Source organism: Apodemus sylvaticus, chromosome 7 (genome assembly GCF_947179515.1).
Source record: "Apodemus sylvaticus chromosome 7, mApoSyl1.1, whole genome shotgun sequence".
NCBI lineage: Eukaryota > Metazoa > Chordata > Mammalia > Rodentia > Muridae > Apodemus > Apodemus sylvaticus.
This window is the reverse complement of record NC_067478.1, coordinates 23,320,922-23,336,046: the sequence shown is the minus strand read 5'-3', so window position 1 is coordinate 23,336,046 and position 15,125 is coordinate 23,320,922. Positions and strand designations below refer to the sequence as shown.

At 45.7% G+C, this 15,125-nt stretch overlaps 2 protein-coding genes across 2 annotated transcripts in view; one reads left to right on the top strand and one right to left on the bottom strand.

Moving 5' to 3' along the window:
- Stag1 (stromal antigen 1) overlaps positions 1-15,125 on the top strand; it is a 757,688-nt gene that overhangs the window by 222,794 nt on the left and 519,769 nt on the right. The window lies entirely within an intron of this gene.
- Positions 1-15,125, bottom strand: part of Il20rb (interleukin 20 receptor subunit beta) — a 34,481-nt gene that overhangs the window by 4,871 nt on the left and 14,485 nt on the right. The window contains exons 4-6 of the mRNA XM_052187547.1: positions 7,909-8,033; positions 5,942-6,092; positions 1,778-1,920 (exon numbers count right to left, since the gene is read on the bottom strand). Of these exons, the coding sequence (XP_052043507.1) occupies positions 1,778-1,920; positions 5,942-6,092; positions 7,909-8,033 (419 nt within the window). The remainder of the gene's footprint in view (positions 1-1,777; positions 1,921-5,941; positions 6,093-7,908; positions 8,034-15,125) is intronic.

Here is a 15,125-nt window from a genome sequence, read left to right as displayed (position 1 = left end):
ATATTATCAAAGATAAAAAGAAACCCATCATAATGCTGAAAAGTTTAGTTAACAAGATCTAGCAATTATAAATGTGTGTGCACTCAAAATGCATGAAAAGTTTCTGGGTTCTCAGCACGTGGGAGGCAGAGGCAGGTGGATCTATGAGTCTCAGGCTAGCCTCGTCTACAGAGTAAGTACCAGGACAGCCAGAGCTATATAGTGAGACCCTGTCTCAAAAAATGAGAAGACAAAAATGCATGGAAAGTTGACCAACAGGAAGAAACAGAGGTAGATACATTCGTAGATTCTTCACAGTGTTCTTTCTCTCAATCAAGTAGCAGAAAGAAGTCGGGGCAAACTCAGTGATATGATCAATCTATCAGTGATATGATCAATCTATGAGCCTCCTCACAACAGCCCTGGTGCTCAGTTCTGCTACTGTCAGCCAACATTGTTACAACTACTTGGAAATATTAGAGACAGGAGAGCTGGTGTTATGATAGAAGGATGGTGGGGCACCCCGAAGACTGGATTACAGGGAGAGTTATTGCTCTTGTTAGGTCTCCTCTATAGACCTGAAAGCAAACCACACAGACGTTACCAGAGCAGCTCCATAGAAACTGCAGTCTGTTAAGCAGTGTGCTGACTGCACACAGAGCTGGTTCTGATGCACAGGAGCAGCTGACTACTAACTCCCCACAAGACAGAACTGTGACACCCTTAAGGTGACAGGGTTGGAGGGGTTGCCGTGCTTCCTGTTTATTCTTTCTTTCTTTGATTATGCTGCTTGGTGTGGTTGAGATCTAGGAGGCCTCTGAAGAGCCACAGATGGAACATGTTGGTAGAGGCCTGTCTTTACTCTTACCCCTCCAGGGTGCAGGCACACACGGCCTGCCTACACCTACCCAGAGGCTCAGAGCCATGGTTCATGTTTTCAAGAGAAAAATAAGCATCCTGGGATTGTGGATCACTGGAAGAACAGCTCTTGGAGCAGTCACTGGAAAGGTCCAGACTGTTGCCCTTGCCTACTCCATGCCTGTCCAAGGAAAGGCACAGTCCACACCATGTGATCTTCAAACCTGAGAATCATGAGGCCCCAGACTGAATATTTTGAGTCAGAACATGTTACTGGTCATAGCTGCTGTTAGAACTGGGGAAACAGAGAGCACTCAGAAGGCACCTTGAGAGACTAAGATTGCATGACTCCTGAAACCGTAGGCACCCTGGGCTATATGGGCTGAACAGCACAGCCACCCTCTTGGTATTGCTGGGTCGGGGGTGGGGAGGGGGGGAACAGCATAATGGCCTGCCTGAGCCTCGGGATGCTCACTAGACCCTAGGAAAGGGCGAACTCACCCAGACCTTCTGATCAGGAGTCATTGTGATCTGAGTGCATCCTCAAAAACCACGTGTTAGAAACAAAAACCCAGTGAAACAGGGTTGAGGTAGGAACTGTGGGGGGTGATGAGGCCTTGACTTTATAAATGTAGGCTATCCTGCCCTAAGGCTGCCGGTTTGAAATTTTGTTCTATCACATTTAGCCATGTTGGAAGAGCAAGAAGACCTTTACCCATAAGACCCTTCTGTGTTCCACCACCACCCCATCCCCAGCCTCCAGAAGCCTCTGAACTTCTACTCTCTATAAATGACCTAGTCTGTGGCATTTTATTACAGCATCACAGGCTAAGACAAGTGAAGTCCCATTACTATTTGGTCCACTCTCTGCATATCTTCCTAAACCATGAAAAGTGTGTCCAGGCCAGCATCACACTGAAAGGTACAAGAATGTTCTTACCAAGGTGTCTGGGAGGACAACGGTGGGGCAGCAGGAATACCGGAGCAGCTGGCCCATCTTCCAGACAGAGAGTAGCACAGCCATGGGAATCAGCATGAAGCCAACAAATGCAAACAGAGCCAGTGCCAGCGGAAGAGACTCTCCTGCGGACAACGCATAAGAGAAGGCTTGGGAACGGCAGGGAAGGGGAACCGCAGTCCTGCACCCGCACCCGCACCCGCACCCGTACCCGCCTCGGGAGTTTCTTTAGAGCTGCTCTCGGGCCAAGCTGGCAGGTGGCAGCCCCCTGAGACTTGGTGCGCCCTCCAATGGCTACAGCTACCACCATTCTTCTAGAAACTAAGTTTGAGTATGGTTTTTCAGAAAGTCACAGAGACAATTACCATCTCCATTTTGGGAAGGGGTTAGGGAAATGTAAGGTATCCATCTTAACCCGTGGATGCCTCCATAACTTGGTAGCATGTTCCTGGCACTACTGCCAGAGGAAGGCAGGCTGCCAGGCCCCAGGCAGGATGAGGAGGAGGTGCTGGAGCAGAACAGCCCAGAACAGGGCGGAAGCCAAAAACCAAGTGTTTCACAATTTGCTCTTGGCATTGACTCCTATGATGGAGGAAAATATTAAGTCCCCTAGACAATCACATAATAACTGGCAGATCGAGGCCCTGTTACATACGCTAGGACAACTTCCACCCCTCAGCATTCTGCTAAGGTCTAGACCGCCGCTCCTCACAGTGAGGTCCTCTGTCATGGAAGAGGATCTTATTTATGCTGAAAATGGCTAATGGCCTATGCCAGGATACGCAGAGAACTCCGAAGCCTGTGATGAGTTAGCTAACAAATACAGCAAAAAGCTCCAGGTCTGAGCATCCGGAGATGCAGAAGAGAGGATGAGCTGGTCCCCCACCCCTCTGTTCTATCTAACCTCAAACAGTCTGTTTGTCACCTCCTGCCTGGGCCTTTCACCCACAACGACAGGGGTGACTCAGCTCATGAAGCTGTGCCGTGTAGGGTGGGGCATAGTGCATTGTTTCACTTTTGGAAAATATTTTGGCAGTAGACACACACACACACAAAACGTACAATGTTCATACCCTTCCAATCCCCTCCTGTGATGTCCATTCCCAGAAAGTCATTCCAAGGAAGGAAATAAGAATGTACATCAGTCAGTACACAGGAATGTCCAGACAAGAGCCACAGGCTATCACCAACCTCCTTCCTGCCCAGTTGTGTCCTGCCATTCATGCATCCCTGTATGCTGTGCCTCTCTTTGCAGCCACACACACACACACACACACACACACACACACACTCACGCATGCACACATGCACCTCACATGCTATTAGCTTTTTGCTTGCCTCCATAACTGGAAGGAAGGGGCTCCCTTCGCTACCCCAGTGGACAGGCTCCAGAACATGTAGTCAGTGCTCTGCAAATATGGAAATAATAAGAAGGACAGAATCTTCCAGAGCCAATGGGAGTGGTTTAAATGCCAAACAAAACAGGCTAATGGAAGATATTATGGAACATTGGCATGATAGGTTAGCAATTCAGCTCTTAAAAGAAACAGGATAGATTACAGTTTGACTGATAATAGAAAATATTTGGAGAGTAAATAGTATTGTTATCAATAAAGACATACTTGTACCTAGTAGCTTACTGTGTGTCTTTAGAAAGTAAAGTAAGCCAGGCATAGTGGCATAAACCTTTAATCCCAGCATTTGGAGAAAGAAACAGATGTATCTCTGGGTTCTAGACCAGCCTGATCTACATAGTGAGTTTCAGGACATCCAGAACTATATAGGTAGACCCTGTATCAAAGAAGAAAAAGAAGGAAGAGGAGGAAGAAGAGGAGGAGAAGAAAAAGAAGGAGAAGAAGAGGTAGAAGGAGAAGGAGGAAGAGGAGGAGGAGGAGAACCTGTAGACCCACACTGGCTACAATGTGCTACAAAGTGTAGCTGAGCCAGGTAGAGAGAGGGAACACTTGGGTCCCTGTGTTGAGAAGTGTTGGAAGGTACAGACCATGCTGGAGGAATAAATGAAGGATTTACCTGCAAAAATGAATTTGTGACTTTCCTTGGTGGTGTGATCAAATGCCTGACAAGAAGAGACCAAAGGGAAGGAGAGTTTATTTAGACTCGTACTCTGAGGATGCATTCCATCCTGGCAGGGAAGGTGTGATCATGGGACCGGTTCTCAGTTGTGGCTACAAGAACAGGAAGCTGTGTGTTTGCATCGCCATGGCTCCAGAAACAGGACAGGAAGTAGGGTTGAGCTCTAAACCTCAGGCTCCACCTCCCGGAGAACCACCTTCTCCAGCTTCCCAAATAGTGCTGTCAGCCAGGAACTACTCATTCAAACACGTGAGTGTGGGGAGATGCTCTATATCCAAACTAACAGCGAGTCTCTCGAGCAGCATGAGGAAAGAGAGAGGGACAGCTACTCTTTATAGTTCTATACTGTTTAGATTTTTCATAAGCTTGACAAATAATTTTTTAAGTACCAATAAATGTTACTCAGAAGGTGTTTATGGAAAATGTTATGAACATATTTGTGAAAAACAAGCCAGATATCACATGTGTGTCATATTGTGCTACAGCAAGTCTTCATATGGGTGATAACTGAAGGGTCACAATTCTTTAGAAGGCATTTACAACAGAGTCAAAGTTAAATGCATGTCCTTTGACCCAGCTACTTTAACTTCCAGGAATTCATCCTTCAAACATGCATACTTACATACATACTTACATACATACATGTATACATATATGTGTATAATGTATCAGCAAAAGTGATTATGCACAAGGAAATTTTGGTGGGAGGAAATCTAACTCTATCACTAGCAGATCAGTTAAATTAGCCAACCACACACACACACACACTTGTACATACACACACAAGCATACATATACACATATACAAATGGAATAGAATTTGGTAATGAAAAAGGATGATGTAGTTTCTTTATTCACTCAGAAACATCTACAAGATACATAAAAGCAAGATCCAGGACAATATGTTGTCATCAGTTGTACTTAAAAGATGATATATATGTGTATACCTACATATACATGTCTTCATTTACATGTATATGGATTCAAATATCTTAAGAAGACTACATAAGAAACTCACACTGAAGGGAAAGGCTGCAGGAACTAGGTAACTGGAGAAGAGACATAGAGAAGACATTTACATGTACACTCTCTATGTGTTATGTTACATGTATCTATGTGTTATGGACCATACTAATAGATATATATTCAAAATAATAATTTTCTAAAGCTAAAAAGAAAAATGTAACTAGTGGTGTTTGCACAGTGGGCTCATGGGATGTAAGATTTTGTTTCTTTTTGGAGAGTTTTAATTACTGTAGGTTTTTTTAGATTGTGAGAGACAGACAGACAGACAGACAGACAGAGAGAGAGAGTCTAGGGAGGCGCTCCAGTCAGTAAAATGCCCAGCATGCAAGCATTAGGAGCCAAGTTTGGATCTACGGTACCATACAAAAGCCAGGGAAGGCTGTGTACATCTCTGACACTGGTGCTTGGGAGACACTGGAGCGTGTTGGCCGGCCAGCATGGCCAGTCAGTAAGCTCTGGGGTCAGTGAGGAGAGGCTGCCTCATAAAACAGAAAAAGAGGAAGATGCGTACTATCAGCCTCTGTCCTTCACATCCAAGTGTGCATACGTGTGCACACACATATGCATATATATCTATGTACACACACATATACCTACACACACGTATACACACAACACAAACACAATTTTTAAATTGTTTAAATTCAAGTGAAAAAAAGTTAGTGAAAAAGAGGATTCTGTAGCCTATAAGATCCCCTCCAGACAAGAGGCTGTAATTTATTATACAGCGTGGTGCCTCCTTCCAAGATCTCTCCTACAGGCAGTAACCTTCTGGCAAAGTAGTCTTGTAACAGTGTGCCCCACAAGGAGGTGGCTTTGGGGGCGGCTCCAGACAACTGCTCAAGAAATCCTACCCAGTCCCCAGGGTGGGCTTCTACCTGGGGGAGTCAGGGTTTACTTTAGAACCTACCAAGCCTGGAAGCCAACTTGTAAAGACTTAGAACTAAAGACACCCAATGGGTATCCAGACATGCATTGGTAAGGCTACCAAGTGTGGGGACCCAGGGACAAGCAGGTTATCCTTACCTTGCATCTCCACACAAATAGGCTGGCTGAAGGCACTGTGCCTCCCGATGGTTTTCACCAGCGCCTGCGCCTTCACGCAGTACACGGCCCCTGGTTCCATGGTTTCTAGGTGCACTGGAATGTCCCCACTCCTTACCACCTTAACATGTTCCTTTTAAAAAAAAGATCAAGACAGAGTTAGTACCTATAGGTAGTAGAGCTAAAGATGGTGGGGAGAGCTGGGCAGGAAAAAGAACAGGTAGTCCTTTTCCAGAACATTCCAGAACAGAGAGCATTCATTCATGAAGGCATTCATTTCTTCATTCACACACTCATAGTTATCAGGCCTGTACTAATCTACTAATACAATAATGTAGTAATATAATTCAGCACACAGCACCAAACAAAACACATAAGCCCCTGCTCTCAGAGAGTTTGCATGTGGGAGAAAAATATTACACAAACACATTCCTGGTCATGATTAGAGCTGTAAAGAAAAATCGGGGCAAGGCAAAGAGAGTGGGTAGGAGGCACAAGGGTTAAAGGGAGATAAGAAACAGCCTCTCCAACAGGACAAGATCTGAGCAGAGTCCATCCACCTGTCTATCTAGCCCTCAACACCCACTCTAACCTACCCAGGCCTGTAGAGAAAGAAGCTTGTAGAAGCTTGTGTGACCCAGCCCAGATGACTCAGGATATACACTCTGTCAGCAATGAGCCTCCCAGTTACAAGGGAGGGGAACAGGTTCCACCCCCAAAGACTATGAGGTTGACGCGTGCTCTCCCCTGCCAGGTCCCAGGATTTCTCCCACCCTGTTCCATCTGCCTGGCTGGCAATGCAATGTGCGAATAGTGTGCCCTGACCCAGCAGGGTAAATGTTGGCCAATAACCTATCCCACCTGCCCACGATAAGATCACTATCCCACTCCGCTGAGGGTGTGCAGCCCCCAGATATCGTTATGTGACCCTGAACATCCCAGACTGAGAAGGGGGTTCCACAGAGCTCAGCCAGCTGTCCAAACAGCACACTGCTTAGACTGGTAAGCAGAGCACAAGCAATGGGATTCATCCCTGGAGGATTTGGTCTTTGGGAACAGAATACCTCAAGCTGGACAGGAGGACAAAGGGAGAAGACTGGGTGAGGAGGGTCAGTCTGAGATGCTTTGAGGAGTCAGGGAGGCACAGTCACAGGCATGGGTAGGACCTGGGAGTGAAGGGGAGAGGCCACAGTAAGACCTTCAGGGAGAAGACAGCAAGGCTCCCACAGGCCCAGGGCCCTGTGTAGTTAAGACTGTACTTCTGCCTGACCCTGTGCTGGTTCTGCTCACAGATTTGGTGAGACACCTCTGTTGTCCATATTGATTCTTCTGAGAAAGCTAGTTTTCCTTGTGCCCACTGAAATGGGTCACCAAGCTCTGCCATTATATCACCTTAAACAGGTTCCCTAGGGAGTGGTGTCCCCTGTGTCTGCTAGAGTCTTACACCATGCTGCTTCTGCTGCTTGTCTGACAACCCGTCCAAGAGGGCTTGCCTCCCACTCACCCCAGGCTACAGCCGCCTTCCCACGGGGAAAGGCAGCTCCCTTCCAGGTTTTCTGCACAGCCCATTGGATCACAATTAGATTGTCTTATTCATAAGCTAGCTCCCAGCTCCGTGCCCCATTTCTACACTCTGCCAAGACACACACCCGCGAGAGGTTTGTGCCCACCTTCTGCGCTTTTGAAATCATCTGGAACACCCTGAGCTGGGACATCCTGACCTTTTGGCCCTACGTGTTTGAGACTAGCTGGTGAGGGATAAAAAAACCAAAATGCATCTAAAAAGCAGTCGGGTTCCAGCGAGGGTAGGAGGGAGATTCTTAAACTTCACCCTGACAAGCCACTTATGCCATGAACACTTCACAGCTAGACACACTCCCTCTCCCCCAGAAAGCCTTGCGCCTTCTCTAAGGCTTGACTCGAAGGCCAGGGTCAGTGGGAGGCCTCACCGCAGCGCCAGGCTCCCTCCTCCAGTAGACCACAAGGAACTCAAAATGGGGCCCCAGGTCTTCCAGCTCAATAACCAGATGCAGCCCATGTTCAGCGACCTCCATCCTGGGTGGGGTAAGGACAGCTGTTGGCAAGAGAAAGAAAGAATCAAAGCCAGCTCCAGGGAGAACTGATTTCCTTGGGACAAAATGACAATGTCATCAGTGGAGACATAGCGGCCCAATAGGCGAGGGGGCGGGGTGGTCTGCCGAGCGGTCCCAGTGTTGCCAGGGGGCGGGGTGGTCTGCCGAGGGGTCCTAGTGTTGCCAGGGGGCGGGGTGGTCTGCCGAGGGGTCCCAGTGTTGCCAGGGGGCGGGGTGGTCTGCCGAGGGGTCCCAGTGTTGCCAGGGGGCGGGGTGGTCTGCCGAGCGGTCCTAGTGTTGCCAGGGGGCGGTGTGGTCTGCCGAGGGGTCCCAGTGTTGCCAGGGCTCCTAGTGTGTGGAATAATGCACATTAGCATTCTCCTGCACTCCACGGACGCTCATAAAATTCTTTTTAAATTTTATTTATATTAAAAAATGTTTTCAAAAGATATATTTGGGGAGTGGGAGTGTGTGTGTGTGTGTGTGTGTGTGTGTGTGTGTGTGTGTGTGTGTGTGTGTGTGTGTGAAACAGAGACCAGTTCTCTCCTTCTACCAGGTGGGTTCCAGGAATGGAATGGAGCTCAGGTCGTCATGCTTGCCAGCAAATGCCTTTGCTTGCTGGGCTATTTTGGTGGTCCTCATAAAAATGCTTTCTGAATGATGAACGAGCAGAAAATAAATGATAATGACTTACTACAGCTCATTCTTTATTTTTTCCTATTCCCAAGTCATCTGTTTCTTCTCCGGGAGCATAGGCTCAAGAGAAGGAAGAAAGGATTCAAGTAAACATCGTTTCTTTCTTTCCCTTTTAAAGCACGTGCTCCATCTCCTCTCTCTCTACCACTCTGTTTCATTGTTCTTCGCCTTGGCATTGAGTGAGTGGATATTTTTCCTTAATGTAGTGGTGAGTTTGGCTACACCGCTTAGGGGTCCGCAGGTGTGCACTGGCTCAGGAGCTGTCTAGATTCATGAATGGAAGACACATAAACACGCAAGTTAATTTTAAAATGCCTTAGCTACCTCAAAGCCTGGGAACTCCTAAATCTTCACCTGCTACCCCATGCCCAATAGAAAACGTGGCCAGTGGCCACCCACTCGAATTCTCACATGGCTGATTGGCTTTCTCTCCTGCAGCTCCTATGTCCCATCCTTCTCCCCAGAGTCATGGAGATTCTCTGTCTCCTTTTGCCCAGTTCCTAGCCTGCTCAAATCTAAAGACCCTGCTCCATCTCCCTTCGGCCAGCCATTGGCCATTGGCATTTTTATTGATCGATCAAAAACCAATCGGGGATCAGGACATTTAGCGTTTGGACATGCAGAGTCCCGATTAAATCAAAGCATTAGAACCAATCCCCAACACCTTACTGCTTGCTGAACACCTGCCTGATTCCGCTCTGCTGAGCACAGCTGGCATCGCCAGCAACGCCTTTCCCCTTAGGAATGAACCCATACCTGTCAGGCTCACCCCATGCATCCCTACTGCTCACACAGAGCCCTGGCATTTATATATGGTGCCTTGCAGACATCAGTAACTTGGGTGGCTTGGTGCTTCTATTCTTGGCCCTTATAGGATTCTTAACCTCACATAAAAACTGTCAGCAAGTCAGAAGTTTCTTAGAAATTCTGACAATCAGTTCTAGAAATCACAGGCCAAGTATAAACAACATCTTTTATATTTTGCAGGTTCCCAAACAGGTTACCAGGCCCTGGGGACACCTTCCCACCATGGGACCAAGAACAGAAGGGCCCACACAGGCTGCCTCCCCTCCCTCGATATCAATCTAGAGACTGCAGGACCATAAGGGCCTGTGTGATGGTTGGTATTGGCTTGGGAAGTAGGAAGGGGGGTGTCATGGGCTAAATTCCTCTGCACTGAGGCCAAGGGACACAGAGAAAAAGGCAGTTCCTAGAGGAAAAGCATTCAGAGAGCAAAGTGGTTTTTCCTTGCCATCCTCATTGGAGAAAATATCTCCAGGTTTGGTGAGCTGTTCCTTGAAGGGACAAGAGGACTTGGGAAGTCAGGCCACCTGTGCAAATGTAGCTAGTCCAGACTCAGCACCACTGCCTCTGTAATACCTGCAGAGAACGCTCACTCCACATACGGTCAGAATCTGGGCCTTTGATGTCACCCTTTTCAATCTACAAAGTTAGTCCTCTCTTTCTTCCTTTCTTCCTTTCTTTCTTTTTTCCTTCCTTCCTTCCTTCCTTCCTTCCTTCCTTCCTTCCTTCCTTCCTTCCTTCCTTCCTTCCTTCCTTCCTTCCTTTCTTTCTGACATCACTCAGGCAGAAACCTCTGGCCTACACACTCAGTATACTTGACCCAACTGATCCACCCACAGAAGGTAAATGTTATTCCTTCAGAGATGTTAAGGGACTTGCCCAGAGTCACACAGCCAACCACCAAAATTAGAGTCCATGTCACTCTGTTTCTTTTTTTGTTGTTGTTTTGTTTTGTTTTGTTTGTTTGTTTTGTTGTGTTTTGTTTTTCTTTTCTTTTTTTTTTAATTTTTTTATTCGATATAATTTATTTACATTTCAAATGATTTCCCCTTTTCTAGCCCCCCACTCCCCGAAAGTCCCTCAAGCCCCCTTCTCTCCCCTTGTCCTCCCACCCACCCCTTCCCACTTCCCCGTTCTGGTTTTGCCGAATACTGCTTCACTGAGTCTTTCCAGAACCAGGGGCCACTCCTCCTTTCTTCTTATACCTCATTTGATGTGTGGATTATGTTTTGGGTATTCCAGTTTTCTAGGTTAATATCCACTTATTAGTGAGTGCATACCATGATTCACCTTTTGAGTCTGGGTTACCTCACTTAGTATGATGTTCTCTAGCTCCATCCATTTGCCTAAGAATTTCATGAATTCATTGTTTCTAATGGCTGAATAGTACCTCATTGTATAGATATACCACATTTTTTGCATCCACTCTTCTGTTGAGGGATACCTGGGTTCTTTCCAGCATCTGGCAATTATAAATAGGGCTGCTATGAACATAGTAGAGCATGTATCCTTATTACATGGTGGGGAATCCTCTGGGTATATGCCCAGGAGTGGTATAGCAGGATCTTCTGGAAGTGAGGTGCCCATTTTTCGGAGGAACCGCCAGACTGATTTCCAGAGTGGTTGTACTAATTTGCAACCCCACCAGCAGTGGAGGAGTGTTCCTCTTTCTCCACACCCTTTCCAACACCTGCTGTCTCCTGAATTTTTAATCTTAGCCATTCTGACTGGTGTAAGATGAAATCTCAGGGTTGTTTTGATTTGCATTTCCCTAATGACTAATGAAGTTGAGCATTTTTTAAGATGCTTCTCCGCCATCCGAAGTTCTTCAGGTGAGAATTCTTTGTTTAACTCTGTACCCCATTTTTCAATAGGGTTGTTCGGTTTTCTGGAGTCTAACTTCTTGAGTTCTTTATATATATTGGATATTAGCCCTCTATCTGATGTAGGATTGGTGAAGATCTTTTCCCAATTTGTTGGTTGCTGATTTGTCCTCTTGATGGTGTCCTTTGCCTTACAGAAACTTTGTAATTTTATGAGGTCCCATTTGTCAATTCTTGCTCTTAGAGCATACACTATTGGTGTTCTGTTCAGAAACTTTCTCCCTGTACCGATGTCCTCAAGGGTCTTCCCCAGTTTCTTTTCTATTAGCTTCAGAGTGTCTGGCTTTATGTGGAGGTCCTTGATCCATTTGGATTTGAGCTTAGTACAAGGAGACAAGGATGGATCAATTCGCATTCTTGTGCATGCTGACCTCCAGTTGAACCAGCACCATTTGTTGAAAAGGCTATCTTTTTTCCATTGGATGTTTTCAGCCTCTTTGTCAAGGATCAAGTGGCCATAGGTGTGTGGGTTCATTTCTGGATCTTCAATCCTGTTCCATTGATCCTCCTGCCTGTCACTGTACCAATACTATGCAGTTTTTAACACTATTGCTCTGTAGTATTGCTTGAGGTCAGGGATACTGATTCCCCCAGATTTTCTTTTGTTGCTGAGAATAGTTTTAGCTATCCTGGGTTTTTTGTTGTTCCACATGAATTTGATAATTGCTCTTTCTAACTCTGTGAAGAATTGAGTTGGGATTTTGATGGGTATTGCATTGAATCTGTATATTGCTTTTGGCAAAACGGCCATTTTAACTATATTGATTCTACCGATCCATGAGCATGGGAGGTTTTCCCATTTTTTGAGGTCTTCTTCCATTTCCTTCTTCAGAGTCTTGAAGTTCTTGTCATACAGATCTTTCACATGTTTGGTAAGAGTCACCCCAAGATACTTTATACTGTTTGTGGCTATTGTGAAGGGGGTCATTTCCCTAATTTCTTTCTCAGCCTGTTTATCCTTTGAGTATAGGAAGGCCACTGATTTGCTTGTGTTGATTTTATAACCTGCCACTTTGCTGAAGTTGTTTATCAGCTGTAGGAGCTCTCTAGCGGAGTTTTTTGGGTCACTTAGGTAGACTATCATGTCGTCTGCAAATAATGATAGTTTGACTTCTTCCTTTCCAATTTGTATCCCTTTGACCTCCTTATGTTGTCGAATTGCCCGAGCTAGTACCTCAAGTACAATATTGAAAAGATAAGGAGAAAGGGAGCAGCCTTGTCTGGTCCCTGATTTCAGTGGGATTGCTTCAAGTTTCTCTCCATTTAGTTTGATGCTGGCTACCGGTTTGCTGTATATTGCTTTTACTATGTTTAGGTATGGGCCTTGAATTCCTGTTCTCTCCAAGACTTTAAGCATGAAAGGATGCTGAATTTTGTCAAATGCTTTTTCAGCATCCAATGAAATGACCATGTGGTTTTGTTCTTTGAGTTTGTTTATGTAGTGGATTGCATTGATGGATTTCCGTATATTGAACCAACCCTGCATTCCCGGGATAAAGCCTACTTGATCATGGTGGATGATCGTTTTGATGTGTTCTTGGATTCGGTTGGCAAGAATTTTATTGAGTATTTTTGCATCGATGTTCATAAGGGAAATTGGTCTGAAGTTCTCTTTCTTTGTTGGATCTTTGTGTGGCTTTGATATCAGCGTAATTGTGGCTTCGTAGAAGGAATTGGGTAGTGTTCCTTCTGTTTCTATTTTGTGGAATAGTTTGAAGAGTATTGGTGTTAACTCTTCTTTGAAGGTCTGATAGAATTCTGCACTGAAGCCATCTGGTCCTGTGCTTTTTTTGGTTGGAAGACTTTCTATTTCTCCTATTTCTTCTATTTCTATTTCTCTATGACTCCTTCTATTTCTTTAGGCATTATGGGACTGTTTAGATGGTCTAGTTGGTCCTGATTTAATTTTGGTATTTGGTATCTGTCAAGGAAATTGTCCATTTCCTCCAGATTCTCCAGTTGTGTTGAGTACAGTCTCTTGTAGTAGGATCTGATGATTTTTTGGATTTCCTCAGTTTCCGTTGTTATATCTCCCTTTTCATTTCTAAGTTTGTTAATTTGGATACTTTCTCTGTGCCCTTTGGTCAGTCTGGCTAAGGGTTTATCTATCTTGTTGATTTTCTCAAAGAACCAGCTCCTGGTTTTGTTGATTTTTTGTATGGTTCTCTTTGTTTCTACTTGATTGATTTCGGCCCTGAGTTTGATGATTTCCTGCCTTCTACTCCTCCTGGGCGAAATAGCTTCTTTTTGTTCCAGGGCTTTCAGGTGTGTCATTAAGCTGGTAATGTATGCTCTCTCCATTTTCTTTTTGGAGGCACTCAGGGATATGAGTTTTCCTCTTAGCACTGCTTTTATTGTGTCCCATAGATTTGGGTATGTTGTGTTTTCATTTTCATTGTGTTCTAAAAAGTCTTTAATTTCTTTCTTTATTTCTTCCTTGACCAAGGTATCATTGAGTAGAATATTGTTCAGTTTCCACGTGTATGTGGGTTGTCACTCTGTTTCTAGTCTCCTGTGTGAGGTGTTCATCCTCTGCAGGAGGGAGCTGCAACTCTGGCTATACATAACAAAAACCTAGGTAGAATTTTAGACTAAAAAAAATGGATGCTCGCACATCATTCAAATCAGACACCCCTGAAATGGTCCCAATCAGACACCCCTGAGATAGCCACAATCAGACACCCCTGAAATGACCCCAATCAGACACCCCTGAGATGGCCACAATCAGACACCCCTGAAATGGTCCCAATCAGACACCCCTGAGATGGCCACAATCAGACACCCCTGAAATGACCCCAATCAGACACCCCTGAGATGGCCCCAATCTGACACCCCTGAAATGGCCCCAATCAGGCCTTCAAGCTCCATACGATTATAACATAAAATTGAGGTTAAGATCGTCTGCCCTCAACAAGGTTAAGAAGAGGATAGCTCCACTGGAAAACATTAAGATTTTTATGTGCTAGCCAGGTGGTGGTGGCGCACACCTTTAATCCCAGTATCTGGGAAGCAGAGGCAGGCAGATCTCTATGAGTTCAAGACTAGCCTGGTCTAGATGAGTTCCAGCCAATAAAAATCCTGTCTTGGGCTGGAGAGATGGCTCAGCTGTTAAGAGCACTGACTGCTCTTCCAAAGGTCCTGAGTTCAAATCCCAGCAACCACATGGTGGCTCACAACCATCCATAACAAGATCTGACTCCCTCTTCTGGTGTGTCTGAAGACAGCTACAGTGTACTTACATATAATAAATAAATAAATCTTTTTTAAAAATCCTGTCTTGAAGAAAGAGAGAGAGAGAGAGAGAGAGAGAGAGAGAGAGAGAGAGAGAGAGAGAGAGAACCAATACCAACTCAGCTAGGTTGCTGACTCCACTACACATGAAGCCCACAGGATTCCTGAGATTCTTCCATCTTCAGCACAAGCAAACTCCTATCCCTCAGATTCCCCTGCAGCAAGACCTTTTCCTGTTTATGCTGGCCTCTTGAGCACAGATTTCACTGCCCAGTCCCTCCCAAATAACTGCCGGCACTCCCTGATCTCCATCTGTGCTGGCCTCCCTTCCAGCAGTAGCTGCCAGACCCCAGAGGAGCTCTTGGCTGGAGCTTCGGACTCCCAGGTGCCAGAGAAGTAGTGCTGGGTGCTGCCTGAACTCTGTGGGCAGAGGAAGCGCTGCACTGACCTTCAGTGTCCAGGTGCCTACACTGGGCTCCT